At 47.0% G+C, this 25,348-nt stretch overlaps 2 protein-coding genes across 2 annotated transcripts in view; both read left to right on the top strand.

Annotated features, from left to right (window-relative positions):
- Positions 1-927: 927 nt before the first annotated feature.
- On the top strand, positions 928-10,877 carry LOC139061142 (uncharacterized). The gene is made up of 3 exons (XM_070540762.1): positions 928-2,072; positions 6,369-6,679; positions 9,153-10,877. Exons 1-3 carry the CDS (start codon positions 1,179-1,181, stop codon positions 9,757-9,759), a joined length of 1,812 nt encoding a protein of 603 aa, XP_070396863.1. The 5' UTR covers positions 928-1,178; the 3' UTR covers positions 9,760-10,877.
- A 466-nt stretch (positions 10,878-11,343) lies between these two features.
- LOC139047030 (phospholipid-transporting ATPase ABCA3-like) overlaps positions 11,344-25,348 on the top strand; it is a 177,823-nt gene continuing 163,818 nt past the window's right edge. Inside the window, exons 1-2 of the mRNA XM_070520976.1 lie at positions 11,344-11,437; positions 13,143-13,283. Of these exons, the coding sequence (XP_070377077.1) occupies positions 11,344-11,437; positions 13,143-13,283 (235 nt within the window). The remainder of the gene's footprint in view (positions 11,438-13,142; positions 13,284-25,348) is intronic.

The following is a 25,348-nucleotide window of genomic DNA, read 5'->3' on the forward strand; positions in this document are numbered from 1 at the left end:
CGACCAAATGGGGAATCGCTAAATCAAAGCGAAAAATAAAAGCGTTGCCATTTCGGTGACGAAAGGTGGTCTGAAATGACAAGCTTCCGCTACAGCCTAGCGTCGGTTTCGCGAGGTAATCCAAATTTGGCGCCAGTGAAACCTAAACAGGAAGTGCTGGCCAGTTGCTCTCACCAACCGCCAGGCGCGCTAGGGTCGATTGGACCGCTGGGGTGCATGGCAGTGTCCACTCTTAAATTTTTTTTCTTTCTCTATGACAGGGCCCTTAATGATATCGCATTAAAACAACAGCATATCGCCTGCTGGGCACGAGCATTACAGATTATAGCGCAATGTTATTACCGAAATAGAGCAGGCGTGAATCGGCGTGTGCTGCAAAAAAAGCAGAAGAAAGCAAGAACGATTGCTGGTATGCAAATAAGAAAGAGGGAGGGTTGATATTTAACAGAAAGTAAAAATATCATCAAGAGGCATTGAATAATGACCCGATTCCCGTAGCGCACGCTGTTTTTGACGTTTCTTTTACCGACTTGATGCTATGATTATTGTTTGGATCTCGCCAAATGTCGTTAGCAGTGACATAGTTATTTGGGATCTTGAGTATAGCATAAAAGACCTCATGAAAACGGTCGTCATTTTCTTACAGCAGACAGATAGAAGCAGTGCCGAAGAAGAAAGAGAATGCCGGTTTGCTTTTTATTCCTGTTCGCGGAGCCTTTGGAAAAACTAAGCAAATTGACTGTAACTAGGGCTTAAAAGTATAAAAACTCCTTGTGATTAAAATTGAAGCAGTGAATGCTATATTTTTTTAATTACCTGTGAAGCATATTTCTGCAGTGTTATGCAGAATTCTTCACCGTACAATAAGAAAACTCGGCGCATCGCCAAGGCTGGCGCGCACCGTCGGCACGTGCATGCATGAAGAAGAAAACGGCAGCACGGTCGCACGTATCGTTCAATGATTCGTATCCCATTTCTGCTTCAATAATAACGCCTTTAAGTTTCGTCCCGAGAGGATACTCAAGAAAGTAGCAGAGACGGGCCCTCAGCAAGCTCATTTTCAAGACGACACTTTCCTGTGCGTAAGACATCACCGGTGAGCACAGTATAGGCAGAGAGATAGAGAGAGAGACATCTGCAACATAAAATAGGCTATTGTTACGACTGCGTTCGCAAGGATGCCGTCGAGTAAAGACTCGGTTACGGTTAAGAATAACGACAAGGCCCTTCCTTCTTCCACTGAAGCGTTTCCCGCGACGTTGCCCTCACTCCGGCCTGGCTCGTCCGCGCAAGACTTCTCGGAAGATGGCCACCATCTGCAACACCAGGACGGCATGTCTAGGCCACAAGGTTTGCGCGAAACACAAGGGCCTAGGCCGTCCTCGGAGGCACCACAGGAAACGGTGTTCAGGAGACCTGTCCAGCCCGTCGATAGCAGAGGCAACTTTGGCTCTCCAGCGTCAGTGGCAGAAGGACAGCCCTCGGCGCAGCCAACGAATCTCAAACATGGAAGCTCCACTCAGCAACTCGATGCTGACGGGGCTACCATCGGAACCACTTCTGCGAACGACTCGGTAATCGCGCATCAAAGATCCACCCAAGGGGTAGATATCACCTCAGCCGACAAGTACCAACGTGGCTTGACCGAAGCGGAGGGCCCCTCACACGTAGCAAGTGCATCACTCTATGGAACGGCAGCACCCGCGCAGTTGCCTACAGTAGGGATATCGCGTCAGACTTCGGGCACGCGATCGCCCGCGATGAGTATCGAAGGTCATCATGCTTCGGGCAGGGTCACGAAGACGTCGAACAGGAGAAAACCGCATGGCGCTATATCCCCGCTCAGCACCTTGCCAACACACGCATCGACGTCTACTGCATCGAGGTCCCTTGCATCGAAGTCCCTTGCATCGAGTCCCCCCGCATCGAGGTCGCCTGCATCGAGGTCCCCTGCATCAACGTCCCCTGCATCGACGTCCCCTGCATCGACGTCTCCTGCATCGAGGTCCCCTGCTCCGAGGTTGCCTACATCGACATCTCCTGCATTGAATTTCCCTCCTTCGGCTTCACCGGTCAGTATGATCATTTGCTCTCCGAAAACGGGGAGACGACCGTCAAGTACACCCCTGCTCTGGAAGCCCAGTATATGAGCGTAGTAACGTTTTCTGCTGCTTCTACACCTTGTACATACCGTTCTGGTCTAAGCTTGCTGGATGCCTTAAAAATTAGTACGTAGTAGTAGCAACAATAACACGTTGCATTCTTTGTAATCATTACTTGTGAAGCTTGTGGTCTACTCTTGAAACCAAGACTGACGTATTTTAGGAGACAAATAGCTTCAAGGAATACGACCCGCAATGTCACGATATCCGCAGTAAGCTTGTTGTTATCACCGATTTCCTGTTTGAAATACGAGAGAAACGTTGTTGTAGTGCCCCTTTTCTCGCATAATTTGCCCGCCGACGCGCTTGCCTTCTTTCCAAAGCGTCCTCTTCAGAAACCTCTTCATGTTGCAGACGCAGTTCTCTGGTTCCTTGCGTTTCCCGCGCGTTCGTTCACGTGCAAGCTCCCCCCTCTGTTCTCACTGCACATCGATAAGCCCCCCCTCCCCCTCCACACACACACAAAATAAAAAAAATCAGTTACCCTGAAAGGCGAAGCACCAATTGTGGTAGCAAATTAGTAAATAGCTGTACTAACTAAGGATAGTAGTTTTATCGGCCGTATGAAGTTGTAAGCATGCGCTTAATAACTAACAATGGTATAACGAGTAAGCGCGACTGAACGAGGACGTAGAATAGCATCCCCTGCAGAAACACGCCCACTGATGATTCAGCGCACTGTCCTACCTTCCCTTGATAGCGCGGCAGCATCCTACGCAATTGGTCGCGCGACATTGCAGGTAGCTTTTCTACTCCCACTGTAATACCGAATCCGCGCCGTTCTGAAAAAAAGTTTGTCTCATGTAAAGAAATATGAAGGACTTATTTATTCTAGAAGAATTAATCTCGACCAGACGTACAGATTGTGTGCGGTATTCGTTTATATAAGAACGTGATCACCGGTTCAAAGCGTATTGCCAGGACGTATTACGCTGAAGTATAAAACTGCTCTTTCACCATTCCTGGAGGAGCACGGAACGTGCGCCTCGACAAACACGAGGCCATTGGTGGGAACCGAGTCCACATCCTCCTCGCATTAGGGCGTTCCGTAAAGCGGACATGTGTAATAATAGTCTGTACACTAAACTCGTACATATATTGTTCGGGAGATGTTCCAGTAGTGATTCATAGTGCCATGTCTCACTCGCGGTATTTCTCATGTGTCAGTCTCCTCTAGTGCAACTGCGGCTGTAAACGCACCAGGCGTCTCTACGCGCTTGCTTGTCCCCCAGAAAGGGTGTTCCAAAAGCCGTTTGTCAAACGGCTTTTGGAACACCCTTTCTTGAACACCTTTTCACCCTTTCTTGAACACCCGTTCTTGGAACACCTGCTTGAACACCACGTTCGTGGTGTTCAAGCAGGTGGAGTGGAGGCCAGATACGTGCGAAAAGGTGCTTGGAATAGGGTGAAAAAGTTTCGTTTTAAAATCAGTTTGAGCTGTGTTTGTCAAGGACCCTTTTACAAAACCAAGAAATGCCCCTCTCACCACGAGAGAAGGAAAAGAAGAGATAGATAAAGCAAGATGGATGGCGCCGCCTCTTTGAAGTTCCAGAAACAGCGTGCCGCCACGTCACGGATTCTGACGGTGTGAGCTCGGGCATAATTTTTTGCCTTCTTTATTTCTAAAGATGGATTCACTTGATATTGCAACACAGCCGAATACTGAACTTTGACTAAGCTACCATGGGCCAAAGACGAGAAACTATATTATTTATGACGTCGCACTAACGTACCAAGTTGGAGTTGCGGCTCGACGTAGAGAAAAATCTAAATTTGACCTTTATTTTCCCTCGTTATAATGAACTTATTATACAAAATTGAACATGAACGGTTTAAACAGTAATTTTGCAGTGTAAACTGTTTGAGTGTTTCTCTTTACCTAAAAAGCATCGTTTTTAGAAACTGTGAGGCTAGTCTATGGATCAGTGCCACGCCGGTCTTCCTCGCGATATGATGTCACAACGTCATAGTAAACAGGAGCTACACATAAGAAAACTAGCGAGAACGTATGAACTGGACTCGTGACCCGTTACTCTGAAGCATTGACTTGGTTGCGCACCCACATGAGTTTTCTTGCTACCGAGGATTTAGTCGGCCGAACAGGCAAGACGCTTTCAATCAATGCGCTAGCAGCCCATGAAAAAAGCAAAGGCTAGACTGGATGTTCGAGCCGTGGGGTGCCCTCCTCGGTGAGCCGATGTGCAAGTGCCGGCGCTTCGTTTATATCGTCTCTGTACAAGACGCATCACATTATATAGGCTGGGGAAGCGCCGACGATCACACTGGACCGCAAAGTTTAGCAACGGCTGAATTTCGGAACAGTGAACTCGTCGTAGCACTACAAGGCACGTGGACAGGAGAACGACGGAGGCACACACAGCGCATCGTGTGTGTGTGTGTGCGTGAGTTTGCGTGCGTGCGTGCGTGTGTGTGTGCGTGTTTGTGTGTGTGTGCGTACGTGTGTGCGTACGTGTGTGTGTTTCTTGTACTCCTGCCGCTGCGATTTTAACGCTGCAACTGGTTCACTGTCGCGCATTACCCGAAAAGCCCACATTGCTGCTCTATTTCCGAACAGTTTGGAACTGGTCAATGAAGCCCAAGAATAATCTGATGTTGCGCATAAAGCACAGGCGATACATTCGAACACCAGGCTGCTTTTCAAAGCTTCTCAGATGTTCAGCTTGTTCTCAAGCAACGTGGTTCGTAAACTTCTCCGGTGCAGCAGACAGCCAATGTTTTCGCAGCTTTCAGCTGACCGTGTCGGAATGCACGTCAACACTCGCGATTCAAGGCGTTACTGCTAAATTTTTAGAGACAAAAAGCTTCCGTGAAGATGGAGCGTCTCTGCTACTGAAATAGCACACTTTCTTTCCTCGGTACCGTGCATCCCTCGAGCCTTCTTGACCACTCTGCTGTTACACTCGTACATGGGCTTCGTCACGTATACGTGTTCGCGCATTCTGGCACGGTCGATTTGAATTCAGGTGGAGGCACTCCGCTTATCTTTATTAAATAAAGCCGTCTGTACACTGTATAGGTATGTTCCAAACAAATTTGATGGTGTTCCTTGTTTCAAGCAGCCAGATGTCAGCATCGCCTCATCGCTGAAGCATTGTCTTGTATATTTTGGTATGCAGGATTCAAGACTTGTAAGCATTTTCTTCAATTTATTTGTTTGCCCTGAATGTAGCGTAATCATTTCATCTGATCAAACATCCATTCCGTGTCTATTGTGGAAGCACGTGGAAAGCAGACAAAAAACTGCTGTAGGAATCTTGCTGCATCAATTACATTGTAATACATCTTGATCAGGCAGCAGAAAATAATTTCGCTAGATTTCTTACTTTTGCTGCACGCGAAAAAAGATAGTTTGGGAATGAGAGTATTCCAACGCAGTGGTTTCATGTTAATGTGTTCATGAGTGCACGTTTGAGTAGAAAGCGTTTCAAACCGTTCTAAAGCACTGCTGAGTAATGGATTCTACAACGGTTTTCTTGTGGCGGCGCGGTCAGTAGAGAATGTCGCCTAATGACCTGCAACGCTGCCTTCGTCGGTGCCTCTTAGAGGTTCTGTGAAAAGGCCGTTGGAACATGCAGGTGGACATCGCCGTCGCTGGAGTCGTGACGGTGCAGGAACATGCGTTTTAGGTGTGTAGAAGAGGGTTTAGTAGAACAAATTAACAATACAGCGACATCACTTGAAGAGCCTCCGGTATATACATACGGCGAAGAAATTGAACCGGATAATTGTGACAGGGAGTATGCAAAGTCTTGTGTAGTCAGAAAACCAGACCCGCTACGAAATCTGAAGGATATGAGTAAGAAAATCCAGCGAAACACGCAACATACAAAAAGGTGGAAGATGATGGGATGATGCTGCAGGTGACCAGCCTCACGCCGTCGCCTTCTACATTTTTGTACGTTGTGTGCTTCGTTTAATACGTTGTGTATGGTTGGATTTTCACCTGCACTTATGTACGAACTGGCGCAGCGTTCGTCCTTGTTGTCCCTCATACAGATTCGCTGTTGTCGACGCGTGAGTAGCTAGCATATTCTTACATCTCCGAAGGTTCCTTTTTTTTCCCCGAACGACTTTTTCTGCACACAGAGGTTTGCGAATGCTTTTTTGTTCTCGACACGCTTGCGACAGATTCAAGCAGAATTAGAGCTTCGCCGTAAAGCGCCCCTCTCATCTTCCGCATTCCAGGACACGACCGATTTGTCGAAGTTTTCCGACAGTCCGACCTGCACGGAACTCATTTCGGGGCAGTCACCGAAAGCCGATGGTCGCTTGGTCTCCGATGAACGCGGAATTAGCCACCTCGGCCATCCTCCGAGCAAAGCCGAACTAAGCTCCGGACGACCTCCGCAAGAGGAGGATCTGAAATCCAGGAAGCTGAGCCTCGTCCGTGCAACACCGAGCGGATCTGTTGGCCGCGTTAAGCCACGGCTGATCAAGGCCACCGGGAGAACTGTAGACGCCCACAACAAAGAAAGGAAGGAGGATGTCGCGACGCCGTCAGTAACATTCGAACTGCTCGTACCTATATACACCGTGCTTGAAACGGTGCTATACCTGGTGGCGTTCGGTTAATATTTGGCCATCGTAAGGACGCAAGGAGAAGGACTCGCAACTTCCTTTAGTCACTTGTTTATTGTTGCTTCTCCGCGTTTGTCTGCCTGCTCTTGCGTACGTATGTAAGTCTAATAATATTCGCTTTCCTGATTAGTGCCCCTGTATAGCGAACTACGTTCTGACTTACCGAAACTTCCCCCTCCTCCAGCCCATAAAATTCGATAATGGACAATGAAATTCTGACGTGAACGCGCTAACAACGAGAGGCCACTGGCATGTGAAGTCAAACCTTAGTCTAAAAAAAGCCCGCTCTTTCGAAATTTACAGCCTAATGAAGTACGCCTGATTTCCATACACACATTCATAAAGCCTATATGTGTCGAAAACCTCGCAGAAAGGAAGTGAACGTAACGTCTGACACGCTTTAACAAAGCTTTTGGGGAAAATAGACTTAAAGAAACAAGTCACAGTTAACCTGTTGCGTTTAGATGGCTTGATATGTTTAACGCATTTCTCTATGTTAATTACTTGGGTATAGTATATGCAGCATCGCTCATTGCAATAAGTAGTTAATACTGTATTGTAACTCCTCAAACCGGCATTGCCATGCCGGTTTGAGGCGGGCTAGGTTTTTATTTTAGGATGTACCTTTGCCGGTGCCTCAGGATTGCGTTCTCATCGTCGTCTCTACGAGACGGCAACAGTTGTTCTGCCGTTCCTAGTGCAATAGTGTGTTGTCATCTCGAGACAGTTCTTGTCCCTTATTCCGCAATTGCTTAGTGCGACAAAGCTTACGCAGGCAGAAAAACTATATATTTTCAGCTCTTCAACAAATATTTGCAGCATTTGGTAACTGTTAACGATTAACGTAACTTCCTGCTCGGCGAAAAATTCCTCGCGTCTCATTGTCTTGTCAAATTATGCTTTGCCTGCACGTCTTTCTAGCGACTGTTTCATAAGAAGCCCTAGTTCGTGCTGTGTAATCACCATAAAGAGCCGGGGTGGCACTGTGACGTTGCGGCGCATGCAACTGAAACCAAAACTAGTTCGTATACAGAAGTATGACAGTGAATAACTTAGAGCACCTTCACTTTTGCCAGAGTATTTTATGGCATATGGAGGGTGTGTACCTACACTTAGCGTAAAATATATGACACGTGACGAATATATGAAACGTGAAACTGAGCCTAACGCAGGGTAACTAAGCGTATGGTACCGTCTACGCTCCAAAATTCAGATAAAGACCTTCAACCTTCTTAATTACGATATCTTAGTAATGGTGCATCCAAACACAACAGCTTTATGTACGTGCATCCTTTTGCCGTCGTTGCTCTTGAAATTTGGTAAAACATCATGGCTGTGCCTCTTTTCCTTTACTTTAGCCTAGGGTGTATTTGTCGACAAATAGTGCACAAAATGTTTAGCCCGACAAAGACGCACTCAAGCCCTCCAGTACGAATATTTCACCGACAGCAAATGGGCTGCCGTCTCGACGAATGGGTAGAGCGGCACTGCTCCTAAATCAATCCAGCCAGGCTTGCACGTAACTGGTTTACTCATGCAAAATGAGCATCTGCTCAGAAAATAAAGTGAAATACTTGATCTTACCTGCTGTCATTAGGAAATCTGAAAGCATAGCAGAACTGGAATTCCCGGTGTTAGAAAACCACAGAGCCGCGCAAAACATGGGATGCCCCGATTTTGCTATCTTCATCCAATGCTTGGTTGACTCGGTTTCCTTCGTCCTCACGTTCCTTCCACGTCTGATCAAGGTTCTCCGTCTAATATTTGCCGTCTTTATACTTGGGACGACTACCGAAGCAGATGACCAAGCGAGATCCGACTTGTTATATCGCTGAGTGACTGGCGACGGTGAGTGGAGGTAAGCTCGAAGGACGCTCGAACTCGACCACTTCCCGTGCTTCGCCCCATTTATAATTCACAAAAAAGAGAAATAAAAAATAACTTAGGATGTCCGGCGACCCCTTGGAGCTTGCATGTTCCTTGAAACCGACACTAGCACTCGCGTTCTGGGGGTTGTTGGAAGCCCACGTAGAACCCCCGACCGCGATCTAACTTTCCCGCTAACTCCATAAGGTTCGTCATTCAGTCGCAGTGAACCTTGAACTGCGGTACATATTTTCTTACTAATTCACATGCCGCCAGTCTTTCATATCAGGAGAGGCGAGATGAAACCACCTATGACGCCATCAAACTATAGGTGGCTGGAAGATACCGCGTGCCTAGCGGCCAGTCATCTGGAAGAGGGGCTACATTTTCTTGGCATCTTTATTTCTTCTGTGTATGGGTTTAAGATTGTCACTTGACACTCCCTCCTACGCTTTCTTTTTTTCTCCATGTTCACGAATAACGCCCAAATAAACCGACTTTGCTCCCCCTCTGCTGTCCATGCAGGACCGGATCGCCGAAAGGTTCTCCCTCTTCAACTTTACCCGCTCACGACAGTGGAGCCAAAGAGCTGCTCGAGCACGGAACCGTGGCTGCGGCTTCCAGCCAGTCCATCGCAACGCTAGTGTCTACTTCGCCGGAAGGGCCCCGTGATCCGCCGGCACTGCTACTTGGAGAGAAGGGTGGACTTGACCAGAAAGGGCAGCAGCAAATTCTTGCAAATTTAGGAAAGCCTCCGAAGGAAATCGAGAGCCCTGAATCCCAAGCCGTAAGCGAGATTCACCCTTCGCCGGGCGTAGGAGGCGTTCAGAGTGTCAGCAGTCCCACAAGTGGCTATGGCTCCCCAGCGTCAGCAGACAAAGTACGCGACGCTTGCCATCCTGTCGATTTGAGCCCGTTGGTGTGCCCTGGTAAAAGTTCTGGATGGCACAAGAACGGGAGGAGAATGCGGCTAATGCCGACCTCTCTGTCTTTCCCATGTTCTGCTCACGCTGTCGCAATATTCAGAACCTTTACGGTGGCATTAGCCCGTGGGAACTTGAGTTCTATTGTTACATATCCGAAAAGTTCTATTGGCCGAAAAAAAGCAGTGTATTGGCACCGTTATTTGTAAATTTCCATACTGCCTCCGAACTGCTTTTATTGGCCTACTTGGTGCTTGCTAGAAGACATATTTTTTCCGCAAGTTATAACAGACAGAAAAAAGGGAAGACACACAGATTTGTTTTATATGCTAAGCTTCCATTACCTCACGTGCTGTTTGCTTTCTGCTTTTACCAAGAATCTTAATCTCGTCAAAACGTCGTTTGCACATGCAGACCTTGCAGTGCACTGGCATATGTGCCACGCCATCTTTCATTAGATTTAGTTTGTTTTCCCTGGCTCGTTCATTTATACTTTGTGCTGTATGTCCCCCGTATGACTTGCCGCACTCAAGGGAAATTTCGTACACCAGCCCCGCGGCGCATTTCCCGTAAGACGTGCCATGTTCTTTGCCACAGCCTCGCCAACTAGTCTCCTCGCGAGTGGTTCTCCGGCAGAGTCGAACTAATTTAATGGGGGCAGAAAAGGCAATGCGTACGCAATACCGACCTTCACCCTCTTGAGGTTGTGGGACACCTTATGAACATAAGGAATCACTGCAGGTCTTACGGTTCTGGTACCTTTTACCTTCCGTAAAAGAGTTTCAGTGATTGATGCAACCAACGAATCAGGGAACCGTGCTGCTTTAAGTCTCTTGATTTGATTATCTAACGAGCCCCGCATCGTGATTGCTCACGATTTCCTGAGTGTGGACTCCAAGCAGATGCATAGAAATTCCTCGCTTGACACCTCTGGAATAACAAGAATTATACGGCAGCAATCCTTTCTTAGCACGTGGGAAATATTGCCAACAAGCTTGCCCTTCATGAAAGGTTAATCTTAAATTTACAAACTTCCGTGTGTTACACTGTGGCACTTCATGCGTAAACGAAAGCCCTTTGCCATGGTTCTTAAATATGTTGAAAATATCACCGCAGCGTTTCAGTGAACCTTGTCTGTTACAAAGAATTGAAAAATCGTCCATATATCTAAAAACCTTTAAAATATTTCAAGTGCTGTCCCGTTTAAAAGCCTCATCGAGCAGGCGATCAACAGTAAATAGGAATATGTTGCACAGCAGCGGTGCAATATATCAACCAATGCAAATGCCGCGTTTTTGCAAGAAGAGCTGTTTGTCGAAACGAATAAAGGTACAATTAAAATAGGCTTCTAATAGTGTCAAAGAGGACTCAAGCGTAACAGCGGCTGCATTTTAAAAAGTTAAGATGCCGCTTTTTTCGATGGACATATTTAATCCAGCAAGAAGTACATCCTGTGGAATTAATTAAAATATATACTCAAAATCTACAGAAAATGCGTTGCGTAGGGATTTATTGTTACGTAGAAATTACACTATGTCTTGTGAATTGCCTGCCGTAAAAGGGTCACTTACATTAACAGATTTTTAGCAGCTTTAAAATGTGCCTACTAAGTAACAACTGCCACGTGTCTCTTTCGCTCACCATGCTCCTAAACGGCACATTCGACTTGTGAGCGTTTGCACTAAAATATATTTTTAGCGCTGTAGCTCTACCATTGTTAATATCTTTGGCCAACCTGGCCAACTTGTTTGGAAGCAGGCAAAGAGGGATCCTTTGTGGTACTTCCTAGAGAAATGTACAATGAGAAGGCCACAGAGGCTGCAAACAACAACTTTGTAGAGATTAGGAAATCGGAATTAGAGGTCAAGAGTAAAGTTGCCAGGCTATGTAAGGAGCTCAACTTGGATAAATCTGAAACCACGCTTTACGGATCGAGTACTTGTTGATTTTAGAAAAGTTGATTTGGAGCATGTTGATCATCTTTTCTGAGAGTTTGCAGAGATTAGTTAGTGGCTGTCGATTAGTAGCTACTGGACACACAAGGTGTTTTCCCTTCTTAAGGATAGGAATTATAATAGCTTCCCTCCACGAAGACGAAACGTACCATCTCGCCCATATTGCGTAAAACAACGAAAACATCGCCAATATAGTTTGATAATTTCTTATATTATGCGGTCGGGCCCTGAAGCTGACATAATGCAATAGTGAAGTGCTGGCCGCAGTTCAGCTATATTAGGAGGGCCGTTGTATTCCTGAGTTGAGCTGCATTAGCACTCGAGCGACTTTCTATCTATTCTCTCTTTCTCTCGATTTCTCTCTCTTTATCTCTATTAGCTCGAAGGTTTTGGGATCGTTTCCCACCTGCGGCAGGTTGTTTTCTCATCCACTTTCATTTACATTAATTTATCCTTTCTTTATTTCATTTATTAAGCACAAGTAATTTCCCCGGTGTTGTCCTCGGCGTCAGTGTTTATTGGCTTCTTATCACATTTCTCTCTGTTGTCCGTTTGTGGCTTAAGAAAGCTTCTACGAGAGGCCAAGGCCAAAAAAGCGTGTTGCTTCCGCCTGGAGGCCTTAAATATCCTACAGGACTCCGGGCGAGGTCAACCACCCGGGCCACATTTTATTCGCACATGGCAAAGCCACGCATGAATAAGTGCGGAATGGTCCAAACCCCACGTGGTTGAGTGCGTGGCGTTCGCAACACACCCACCATCACTGTACTTACCTTAAAAGCAAGAAAAGCTTTACCAGAGCGGGCATCATGGTTTTGGCTTAATGAGCCACAAGCTTTCGGCATGCAACGCTTTAGCCATCATCTCTCAGTTGCGGCAATAAACAGCAACATTTTCTGCGGAGTGAAACACTGCATGACCCTCGGCGTAACGCTAATGACTTATACATGATATCGTACGTCTTCCACTCATTGGGGTGAATTACCTGTACGCTCTCACGCGCAGGCCTAACAGGTTTAGTTGTGGTGCCGCGTCCGTACTAGGGGTATCCTAGGATACGTGTCCATCAGTTCCATATGCTTCGATTTCTATCCGCCCACACCACATAAATCCTGAAAAAAATTAGTAAGACACACAAAACTAATTTATTGAAAATATTCTCTTCAGGGCGTACAGTGTTCTCCCCTGCTAAAGGAAACAATCTGGTGTGTGACTCTTACTTTGCACGCACTCTTGCTGCGAATGAATGCCGATTGAATCTATCTAAAAGCACAACGCATGTTGCAACGCATAGAAGTGCGCCAGCGTCATCAACGACGACTCATCTGCCGCAAACCTGGCCAATACTACACCTGCCAGAGGTTAAAAGAAAACGAAATCAGTTTCCTTAGAGGTACGCATTCCATTTAAGAGTACAAGGCACTGTACTTCTTTATGGCCCGACACTGCCTCTATTCACTCGGCACACCACTGGTACGCCACAGTGCAGTGTCGATCTGCACGCTTGGCAAGCCATCAATCGCAATAGATTGACATCGTCGCAATCTGTGTCGTGCACGATCTTTGAAAACACCGAATGGACTGATGGGAGCCGCTCCGCTGTGTTCCTCTCTCAGTTGCTTTTCGACCCGCACCAGTCTCAGCTGGTGCTGAACGTGAAAGCCCTGAGCCCGATGGCTGGGAGCTCGCCCAGGAAGGCCAAGGCTGGGCAGCGGTTTCCGCACATCAAGAAGATGTCGTGGCCTATGGCGGAGCTGAGGAAGTTCAGACTGAGCAGGGTGAGTGCTACGTTCCAACATCGTCCCTAACAGATGCCTTGATTAGAGATTACAGCTATGTGGGATAGTTATGGTAGCTGGCTGGCAGGTGGGAAGGCAACTGACGGACATCGACGAAGGAAACCATTTACTGGCGGAGGTTGGGTGTACAAAAAAACCCAAACAACAGTAGCAGTAGTGACCATAGTCGGTGACTACATAGTCGGTGGTCCTCAGATCCAGTGATCCTGCACGAGTTTTGTTCGCTATTAATACATGTGTCATAACAAGTTGAAGAGTCCTGAGCAATGGCGGAGTTTGTGTGCAGTTTCATTAGACCGTTACCTTTTAAACAGAGCGATAGTGACGTAACGCAGTGTATGCAACCAGATAGAGTGAGCTCGAGTCGCACAAAAATGAAAAAGTGATATGTTTTCGGAGATGTATGTATGTATGTATGTATGTATGTATGTATGTATGTATGTATGTATGTATGTATGTATGTATGTATGTATGTATGTATGTATGTATGTATGTATGTATGTATGTATGTATGTATGTATGCATGCAAGCATGAATGTATGTATGTATTTACAAGTGCATGCGCGCGTTTGTGTGTGTGTGGGCGTTGCATGTGCGTGTGTTTGTGCGTGTGTGGTTTTTTACGTGCGCCTTCTCTAATACCGCAGTGTCTTTTTTTGTGGTCGGAGAATATTCCTGGTAAATGTAAATTTTCAAGACAGTTAATGCGCCTGTGGTCTCGCCTGTGTTTCTTTTTCTTATCCATTTAGTTATGAATGCCTTTTTTGATGCTGTAATAAATCACTCAACGAACAAAGCAATCAACCACTCAAACCACTTTTCTCGCCATGCCCTTTGTCAATGGCTGCAGGGCACGCTTCCTTCTATGTCGTTGGTGCACCACTCGACTACGCAAGCGAGGGTGCAAGAAACGCTCGGACTCCGGGGACAGTGGGTCGTGGCTTCCGTACTCGCGCTCGCGATCATCGTCATGGTGCTGGTCATCGTGTCGAGATGGACCTTGTTCATGGAAAACCAAGGAATTCAGCTCTGCAACTCTGCCGCTTGCCACAAATACGCTGGGCATATCTTACTGCAGGTGAAAGTGAATCAAGTCCGGGTATCTTGAAGTACCAAAAGAAGTTAGCATGACTATAACATCAATCAATTCGCCTGAACTTCAGTATAGTTCCGTAGTGTCGTAGGCTACATTCCTGGCCGCACGGCTACATTTCGATAAGTCAGAAATGGTAATACGAGCGTCTGTTAAGGTCAGCGCACACTTTCAAGAGTTCTAGCTTCATAAAAACTGTCTAGGGCTCCAAATTTCGAATCAAATTTGGAGCCACACATACCCAACCACTCTTCTGCTGCGAAACTTTCTAATACATTGTATACCAATCTTTACAAAGGTATTCCTCGGAGGTTTGAGAACAGCAGCCCAAAAACAAATGTATTAGCTCATATCAGACTGAACTAATAAAAATGCGAACCAGTAACTGGGGGAGGGGGGTATTCTGTAGGAGTCCACCTAGTAGACTGTTCATGTCGGCCGCTGATGATTGAATGCAGCTGTACGAGAGAGGAGGAGACGAGCGGCCGTAGCCAATAGGCAGTGGCCGAAATGCACAGTCCACTAGGTGGACTCATAGAATAACCTCCCCCCCCCGGGTATCAACCCACGCAAGAGACCGCATTTCTACCAGAAAGCTTGCCTTCTTGCATAGCGGTTGCCGCCAGCGTTTCCCGGTAAATGTTATGGTTACATAAACTGACGTTCCGGGAAAGCACGAAAAGCAATCAGGGGTCATTGAATGCTATCGCGTTCCACTCATAAAGGCGAAGCTTAAGCGTCCTCCAATTTCTTTTGTGCATTAGACAGACAGACAGACAGACAGACAGACAGACAGACAGACAGACAGACAGACAGACAGACAGACAGACAGACAGACAGACAGACAGACAGAGACAGACAGACAGACAGACAGACAGACAGACAGACAGACAGACAGACAGACAGACAGACGGACGGACGGACGGACGGACGGACGGACGGACGGACGGACGGACGGACGGACGGACGGACGGACGGACGGACGGATCGATAGATAGATAGATAGATAGATAGATAGATAGATAGATAGATAGATAGATAGATAGATAGATAGATAGATAGATAGATAGATAGATAGATAGATAGATAGGCAGATAGGCAGATAGGCAGATAGATAGATAGGTAGGTAGATAGATAGACAGGTAGATAGATAGACAGATAGATAGATAGACAGATAGATTGATAGATTAGTAGACGGATCGATAGACGGATAGATAGACGGATCGATAGACGGATCGATAGACGGATCGATAGACGGATAGATAGACGGATAGATAGATGGATAGATCGATACTGGTTTATTGTAGTAGGCAGGAAAACTGTCGTAGGAATCCTGCATTTGCAGCAACACTTCTCCACGAAAGCAACTAGCTGTACACGTCTCTAAAGCAACGAACTCGTGAATCGTAGACGCGTTCTTGAATGATGCTTCACCCCATCGCCAGGTGAACCGATCTCTGGATCCCTGCGAAGACTTCAGCAAATACGCCTGCTCGGCGTGGTCTCCTCCGTGGACAAGGGCAGACTACGCCACGTCAAGCTTCACGCAGCTCATCCGTGCATGGTTCGAGGGCTTTAGCAGCCTCCTGCTGGACGCCTCAAAACACGGATTCACGGTCGCTGACGGGCCAGCAGCCATGCTATGGGCTTGCATAAACCCAAACACCAAGGCGGGCGTGCCAGGCGTACAAGAGCTACGAGACCTAATGGCCTCCGTCCACCTCAATTGGCCCGACCCACCTGATGACGAGGGCAGCCCGCTGGGAGTCTTGCTGCGACTAGCCTATAATTTCGGAGTGCGTACCGAAACCTACCATGTCATCATGGAGACAGGGGCCTTATACGTACACAACGCTTACAATCGGGCCCAACTGCATAATTTAGTGAAACCGTTTACATCGAGATTGCCATGACATATCTACGAATTTTACGAAGAATAAACGCAATACTTCGAAACACCAACTAGAAAATTTGAGTAATCTCGGGGCAAGGCAATTCTACAGGAAGGTACCATGTAAAGAGATTTAGTAATCATTGTGATTATTTCAAAATTGAAATCCCATTGGTGCTTGAAAGTTGTACAATATAAAGATGTAGGTATTTTAGGAGGGCGTTATTGTGACAGCCAGTAATTCGCTAGTGCGTTCCATGTCTACTTCGATGTGCGTTTCTTTCGTCAAATGCTGCTCTGCTTTAGAGTTGCCTGGAATGTTGACGCAGTTGTCTGCACCAACTAAACCTGAATGAGCCTGTCAATGTTACGCACGATCGGCACCATATGTGGAATGAAGGCTAGCCGCTGCTTTCTGTCGTTTCTGCCATGGCTCCCTATGTAACAGATTTGATCCAGCTATAAAAAAATAAGTTAGCTGTAGGGTGTGTTCCTGTGGCAGCTATAGAGTACAGTTATTCCATTTTGACTTTATTGGATTCTCATGACCTCAAATTCACATAACCGCCAAGGAATAGCTGCCGGTGACGCGAGTGGTTGCTACACCACAACTAAACGCTCTCCTCGTTTACAGGGGGTGGCTATTTTTTGATTTCAAAGCGAATAGCATTGCTTACCGCTACACGTTTTCCTGCTCTAGTTGGCTGGCAAGAGGCCAGGAGTGGACTGAAGAAGAAAAAAGTTTTGGTGAGGTCGAGCTAGGGCAGTCCAAGTAGATAACAAGGTCAGGAGGGTGGTACCGCCGCCTCTGATTGGTCCGCTTCCCCTTACTCAGCCTGATGTGGTCATCATTGCACACCGACGACGATTGCGATGGTGTGCAACGGGGCATTAAAAATGTCACCAACACGGATTCTCATCATCATCCTGATCAGCCTAGTTACGCCCACTGCAGGGCAAAGGCCTCGCCCATACTTCTCCAACTACCCCGGTCATGTACTAATTGTGGCCATGTTGTCCCTGCAAACGTCTTAACGTCATCCGCTCACATAACTTTCTGCCGCCCCCTGCTGCGCTTCCGTTCCCTTGGAATCCAGTCCGTAACCCTTAATGACCATCGGCTATCTTCCCTCCTCATTACATGTCCGGCCCACGCCCAATTCTTTTTCCTGATGTCAACTAAGATGTCATTTACCCGCGTTTGTTGCCTCACCCAATCTGCTCTTTTCTTATCCCTTAACGTCACACCCATCATTCTTCTTTACATATCTCGTTGCGTCGTCCTCAATTTCAGCAGAACCCTTTTCGTAAGCCTCCAGGTTTCTGCCCCATATGTGAGTACTGGTAACACACAGCTGTTATAAACTTTCCTTTTGAGGGATAGTGGCAACCTGCTGTTCATGATTTGAGAATGCCTGCCAAACGCACCCCAGCCCATTATTATTCTGGTTATTTCAGTCTCATGATCCGGATCCGTGGTCACTACCTGCCCTAAGTAGATGTATTCCCTTACCACTTCCAGTGCCTCGCTACCTATCGTAAACTGCTGTTCTCTTCCAAGACTGTTAAACATTACTTTAGTTTTCTGCAGATTAATTTTCAGACCCACCCTTCTGCTTTGCCTCTCCAGGTTAGTGAGCATGCATTGCAATTAGTCTCCTGAGTTACTAAGCAAGGCAATATCATCAGCGAATCGCAAGTTGCTAAGGTGTTCTCCATCAACTTTTATCCCCAATTCTTCCTACTCCAGCTCTCTGAATGCCTCCTGTACACATGCTGTGAATAGCATTGGAGAGATCGTATCTCCCTGTCTGACGCCTTTCTTTATTGGGATTTGGTTGCTTTGTTTGTGGAGGACTACGGTGGCTGTGGAGCCGCTATAGATATCTTCCAGTATTTTTACATATGCCTCATCTACACCCTCATTCCGTAATGCCTTCATGACTGCTGAGGTTTCGACTGAATCAAACGCTTTCTCGTAATCAATGAAAGCTATATATAAGGGTTGGTTATATTCTGCACATTTCTCTATCACTTGATTGATAGTGTGAATATGGTCTATTGTTGAATAGCCTTCACGGAATCTTGTCTGGTCCTTTGGTTGACAGAAGTCTAAGGTGTTCCTGATTCTATTTGCGATTACCTTAGTAAATACTTTGTAGGCAACGGACAGTAAGCTGATCGGTCTATAATTTTTCAAGTCTTTGGCGTCCCCTTTCTTATGCATTAGGAATATGTTAGCTTTCTTCCAAGATTCCGGCACGCTGGAGGTTATAAGGCATTGCGTATACAGGGTAGCCAGTTTCTCTAGAACAATCTGACCACCATCCTTCAACAAATCTGCTGTTACCTGATCCTCCCCACCGGTCTTCCCCCTTTGCATAGCTCCTAAGGCTTTCATTACTTCTTCTGGCGTTACCTGTGGGATTTCGAATTCCTCTAGGCTATTCTCTCTTCCACTATCGTCGTGGGTGCCGCTGGTACTGTATAAATCTCTATAGAACTCCTCAGCCACTTGAACTATCTCATCCATATTAGTAACGATATTACTGGCTTTGTCTCTTAATGCACACATCTGATTCTTGCCTATTCCTAGTTTCTTCTTCACTGTTGTTAGGCTTTTTCCGTTCCTGAGAGCCTGCTCAATTCTATCCATATTATAGTTCCTGATGTCCGCTGTTTTACGCTTGTTGATTAACTTAGAAAGTTCTGCCAGTTCTATTCTAGCTGTTGGTTAGAGGCTTTCATACATTGGCGTTTCTTGATCAGATCTTTCGTCCCTGCGATAGCTTACTCGTTTTCTTTCTAACGGCGTTACCACCGAGTTCTATTGCGCACTCCTTAATGATGCCCATGAGATTGTCGTTCATTGCTTCAACACTAAGGTCGTCTTCCTGAGTTAAAGCCGAATACCAGTTCTGTAGCTTGATCCGGAATTCCTCTAGTTTCGTTCTTTCCGCTAACTCATTCATTGGCTTCTTGTGTACAAGTTTCTTCCGTTCCCTCCTCATGTCTAGGCTAATTGATGTTCTTACCATCCTATATTCACTGCAGCGTACCTTGCCGAGCACGTCTACATCTTGTATGATGCCAGGGTTCGCGCAGAGTATGAAGTCGATTTCATTTCTAGTCTCACCATTCGGGCTCCTCCACGTCCACTTTCGGCTAACCCGCTTGCGGAAAAAGATATTCATTATCCGCATATTATTCTGTTCTGCAAACTCTACTAATAACTCTCTGCTGTTCCTAGAGCCTATGCCATATTCCCCCACTGACTTGTCTCCAGCCTGCTTCTTGCCTACCCTGGCATTGAAGTCGCCCATCAGTATATTGTATTTTGTTTTGACTTTACCATTACCGATTCCACGTCTTCATAAAAGCTTTCGACTTTCTGGTCATCATGACTGCATGTAGGGGCATAGACTTGTACCACCTTCAATTTGTACCTCTTATTAAATTTCACAACAAGACCTGCCACCCTCTCGTTAATGCTATAGAATTCCTGTATGTTACCAGCTATTTCCTTATTAATGTGGAATCCGACTCCTAGTTCTCGTCTCTCCGCTAAGCCCCGGTAGCACAGTATGTGCCCGCTTTTTAGCACTGTATATGCTTCTTTTGTCTTCCTAACCTCACTGAGCCGTATTATATCCCATTTACTACCCTCTAATTCCTCCAATTACACTGCTAGACTCGCCTCACTAGATAACGTTCTAACGTTAAACGTTGCCAGGTTCAGATTCCAATGGCGGCCTGTCCCTTAACGTTACACATATCATTCTCCTTTCCATAGCTCGCTGCGTGGTCCTCAATTTCAGTAGAATCCTTTTCGTAAGCCTCCACGTTTCTGCCCCATGCGTGAGTACTGGTAAGACACAGCTGGTATAAATCTTTCTCTTGAGGGGTAATGGCAACCAGCTGTTCATGATCTTAGAATGCCTGACAAATGTTGAATGAGAGCGATGTTGTATACGTGCCTGAAATGGCTCGGTTACATACACTGCCACGCAATGTATTTATTATACGCGAAAAATCCATTCTCGGCCGAAGTTCAAGCTACACAGTGCCGGATCCATCACTGCAAAGCCATTTCCCAATCCTTTCGGAACCCATCTCCTAGTGTCCAGCTATTCCAAGAATGTTTTGTACGGCATATTAATGCATCTTTTGTGCGTACTCGCCCCATTCTTGTGGTGACATTCCGCAGTTTTGTGAAGCCGCGGTGAGAGAGACATGCCACCTTGGCGTCACCTGCAAACATTTTCACCAATCGCGGAAGGCTAATGTTGGCAAACTACATAATTCGAAAGAATCAGTTTTATTTAGTTTGGTCTAATCATGCAAAATGAGCCTGTACACGTCGTCTTATCATGGAGAGTTCTCACAGTTTTTGAGGCGTCTCCTGACCGACAGGCAAACTGGACATGGTTCCATAAATGTTTGGCTAATCAAGGTAATAAAAGCAATAGAAAACAAACACATTGCAATAACTTTGCACTATAGGTCCCCTGCTTACAGCATGCTATGATCACGGTAGTAAATAAACCTTATTGGAAGACTGTGAACATCAGATTTGTCAGTCGTCGTTGGTCTTTATCAGCCAGTAGGAACGCGTTTTGGAAGCACTGGAGTAGATAACGAGATTTACCTTCCTTTCACTACATAAACCTATTCGCCTTTGAGAAGCGGTTCTGTAAAGCACAAATTTAGAAGCAGCCTATGTTATAAGCTATTAATAGACGGCTCCAGAGGCCACTGGAAGCACCCAAGAGTTTAGCGGTAATTTCTCCTATTGGAAAGCACGAAATGACGCTTATGCTTGGTTGGACTTTAGACGATGGCCTTTGAATGAGAACAACACCATTCACAAATTAGTTCTATTTATTTCAGTTATCAATCTCGAATTGTTTCCATCTGACCGATGATTATGAGTACTGGTGTTATACGAGGTGTATTTATCTTTTTTTTTTAGCTAAAGCACTAAGGTTTCAGTGAAGTTCGTCGCGCATCGTAGCCTGTTTATTCGCGTATAACCGCTTACAAAAAGGGCACCGAAACCCTCTTGCGCAGTGCAGGTCAATAGAAATCTATGGCCTGCGTTCATGCAAATCCTGCATTGCAGGTACGAACCTGGTTTACCATTCGCGTGTACCGGCGTACCACCAGCCACACCAGCACTGTCCACCTCAGCCCGGCCGACGCCATCAGCTTCGCCGTAAAACACCACAGGCGTGTGACGGCTTCAAAAGCGTACGAGCTTTTATGGCGAGTTTTCTACTTCCGCTTCCAGGAGTTCGGAAACGGAAGCACTGCGCCGAACGACGCTGCCATAGAGAGGTCCGCGGCGATGCAGACCTTCGTCCTTGAGCACATCTTCGAGGCCAAGACAAACCCGACAGGTCGTCCCGCATGTTTTGTTATGTCCGCCCTGGATGGGTACACAGCCAACATTTCATCCGAGGAGTGGATCGCAGAGATAAACGAGGTGATCCCCAGCGCCCATGTGTCTCCTTCGGACAGCATCAGTGTGAGCGATCTTGCGGTTCTCGAAGCGATCGACGCTATCTTCAAGTCCTTCACTCGCCGGGACATTATGGATTACTTGGGCTGGCAGCTGGCACAGTTGTACGGTCCGTTGGTTGATCCGATGCTGTCCAAGGAGTACTTCGGAGACGCGGAGCGCACTGCGATCTACCTGCCTCAGGTGTGTGCCCGTGTGGTTGAGGCATCATATCCGGGTTTGGCGGCAGCACTGCACTACCTCACGCGCCTCGACCAGTCGGCACGGAATGCCGTCAGGATGACGCTGGAGAGTGTCCTCAACACCACGGCCGCCCTAGTAGAAGGCGTCTCCTGGCTGGACGAGGCCACGAAGGCTGCGGCCGCAGCTCAGCTTCGAAGTGTGAAAATCTGCCTGTGGCCTCCTCCGTGGATCCTGGAAAAAGAAGCCCTAACGCGCATCTACTCTCACTTCCCGGTCAACGCCACTTCGCTGATGGAATTCCTGAAGCTGTCTCGAATAGCGATAAGGAAGCTCACCGAGTCGGAGCCGGAGTTCGAAGAGGTGCTTTCGAGTCCGCTTAGTGGCTCACTGCCTTACTTCAGCTACGACCAAGCCCTCGGCGAGGTCTTGATATCAGCAGGCGCTGTCCAGTTCCCGCTGTTTGTCCCCGGTGGCACTGCAGGCATGAACTACGCGGGCCTTGGCTTCTGGTTTGCGCTGCAGTTGGTGCGGTTTCTCGAAAGCTTTAGCTGCACGATGATGGCCGAGCGACGATGCACAAACATAAACAACGGCAACTTTACATTGTACACAACTACGCTTCGCAAGAGGTCTTCGTGTCTTGCGCCGGCTTACAAAGGCAGCTTCTTCCCACAGGTGGTAGCCTTGGAGGCAACTCACGCCGCATTCCTCAACAATGTCGGCGGAGCTCTTGACGGCGAGCGTCTCAGCACAGAGTTCTCCAATGAGCAGATCTTCTACATCGCACTCTGCTACTTCCAATGCGGCCGTCATGGTGGCCTACGTGATTTCTTCAACCAATGCAACAAGGCGGTTATGTACTTCTCGGATTTCGCGGGTGCCTTTAGGTGTCCCGTCGGGTCTCGCATGTACCCTAGCGGCAACTGTCGCTTCTTCTGATTCTCACGCTATAACCTTGCGCAGACTATCAATAACCCGCAACATCTCTCAGTGTGCTTTCATTGTGACAACGCTGTTTTTGCTTTGTATTTTGTTTTTCGTTTGATTCGTTTAGGACAATGTTCGTTGAGCATATTGTTTGTGGTTTCTCCACAGGGCTGCTGTCAAAGAAAATGCCTTAAACCTTCCACTAACAATTCGCTATGGAGCTATAGGTTATTGTCGCATAAAAGCACCCCCCGCTTCCCGCAACTAACAGCAGTCTAATTATTGGAGGAGAGTGTGCGATATTGTACGCAAATTTAGCCTGTACATACAATTTTTGTGCTATAAGCGCGGTGAACGTGAACAATATGTGAACATGCACTGCTCCTGAACAACAAGAACTCGTGGCCGCCGCAGGAATAATAATAACAATAAACTACTAAATAGAGCAATGGTATTCGCGTTTGAGTATTTTCGTTCAAGAACATAGCTGTCCACACAGCCAAAGGGAAAACGCGAGAAGCAAAAGGCGTCCTTCCGTGTCACATATGCATGTCCTTCATGTGTCACATATGCATGCATAAACGGAGCAGCTCAAGCAACCTTATTCCAAGCTGTGATGCGAAACAAACATTTCTGACCACAATATATATATATATATATATATATATATATATATATATATATATATATATATATATATATATATATATATATATATATATATATATATATATATATATATATATATATATATATAGCGTTATTTAGAATCATTTCCTAATAAAATTGATCAAACATATCGTATTCAGCAGCGCCTGCTGCTTACGTACTGAAAACGTTGCTGCAAAGACGCAACCAGCGCTGTTTCCAGCTCCAGCGAGAGCCAGCGCGTTTACAGCACATAGCCGTGCGTCCCAGCGTCATAGCAGTGAAACTACTGTCCCGTCAAACAAACCGAGCTTTATTCGACTGACCTCGCCGGTGTTCCCCTGACTCCCAGCTAGAGAGAGAGAGAGAATAAACATTTTTATTATGTAAAGCAGCTAGGGAGAGGCGTCCTCATTCCAGAATGCCTTGAGCTCGGGCCGCGTCCTGGGCCCTCGCAATCAGCCGTTGCTGATCCTCGAGGTCGGAGCTGGCCAAGGCTCTCTCCCAAAGTTCGTTAGTGGGGTAAGGGTTCGGATGATTTAATGGTGCCGCTCTGCAACCTCCTACTATGTGCCTGAGGGACCCGGGCTCTGCGCAGAAGCGGCATTGCGGAGAGAATTTTGTAGGGTCTATGAGGTGATTTCTGGTTGGGTGGGGGAATGTATTAACCTGTAGAGCTCGGAGGAATCGCTCCTGCTCTCTAGGTAGTGACTTGTGTGGGGGTGCATATGTTCTGCGGGTTAGCTTGTAGTGTTGTGTGATGTCTTGGTAAGGAGTAGAGAGTGCATGCGCTCGGGTTCAGATTCCTCGGCGTCGGCTCGGTGGGTCAGATCTCGAGCCACGTGGTTGGCGACCTCGTTGCCAGGAATGCCTTGATGAGCTGGCGCCCAGATGATCATGACTGATCTCGTTGGCGGCTTTTGATTGATGATCCGGAGTGTAGTGGCATGAATTCTGCCGCTAGCAAAGTTGCGGCACGCCTGTTGGGAGTCGGTCACTATGACTTCAACCTCTGTTTGGGAGAGAGCGAGGGCTATGGCCGCTTCCTCGGCTTGGAGGGGATTGTTTCGTGTGAGCGAAATGCTGCTCCGATGTTCTGTGTTGACGACTACGGTGGCTGTTGTGGCTGCGCGTCTGGAGTAAGAAGCCGCGTCAGTGTAGGCTGTGGAGGGTAAAGTTCCGTATCGCTTGTGTATGGCCAGGGCGCGGGCCTCCCTTCGCTCTGCGTGGTGCACTGGGTGCATGTTGCGAGGTAGAGGACGTACGGTGATTTTTCTCCGGATGGCATGGGGTAAGCTCACAGTCTGAGGCGGCGGATGGCTCAGAGGGGCAGAGAGCCCCAGGCGTAAGAGAATGGACCTCCCTGCTTCCGTAATCGCCAGCCTTGTTCGCTGACTGGATAAATGTGCCTCGATCAGTTCCTCGGCCGTGTTGTGCACACCTAGTCGTAGTAGGCGTTCTGTAGACGTACTGATTGGCAGGCCCATCGCCTGCTTATATGCCTTTCTGATCATTGTGTTGATTTTCTTGAGTTCCGTCTCGTTGAGTAGTGCGTACGGAATAGCGTAAGTTTTTCGAGACACGACGAAGGCTTGGACAAGCCGAAGCGTGTCCGCCTCCCCCATGCCTCTTGTCTTGGTTGTTATTCGCCGGATCATGTGCGTAACTTGGGCTGTTGTAGTCTTAAGCTTTTGAATTAATATTGTATTGGTGCGATCCGACTGGAAAACCATTCCCAATATCTTTACGCTCCGAGACGGAACAATGGTGTGTCCCTTCAG

The sequence above is a fragment of the Dermacentor albipictus genome, chromosome 6 (genome assembly GCF_038994185.2).
Source record: "Dermacentor albipictus isolate Rhodes 1998 colony chromosome 6, USDA_Dalb.pri_finalv2, whole genome shotgun sequence".
Lineage (NCBI taxonomy): Eukaryota > Metazoa > Arthropoda > Arachnida > Ixodida > Ixodidae > Dermacentor > Dermacentor albipictus.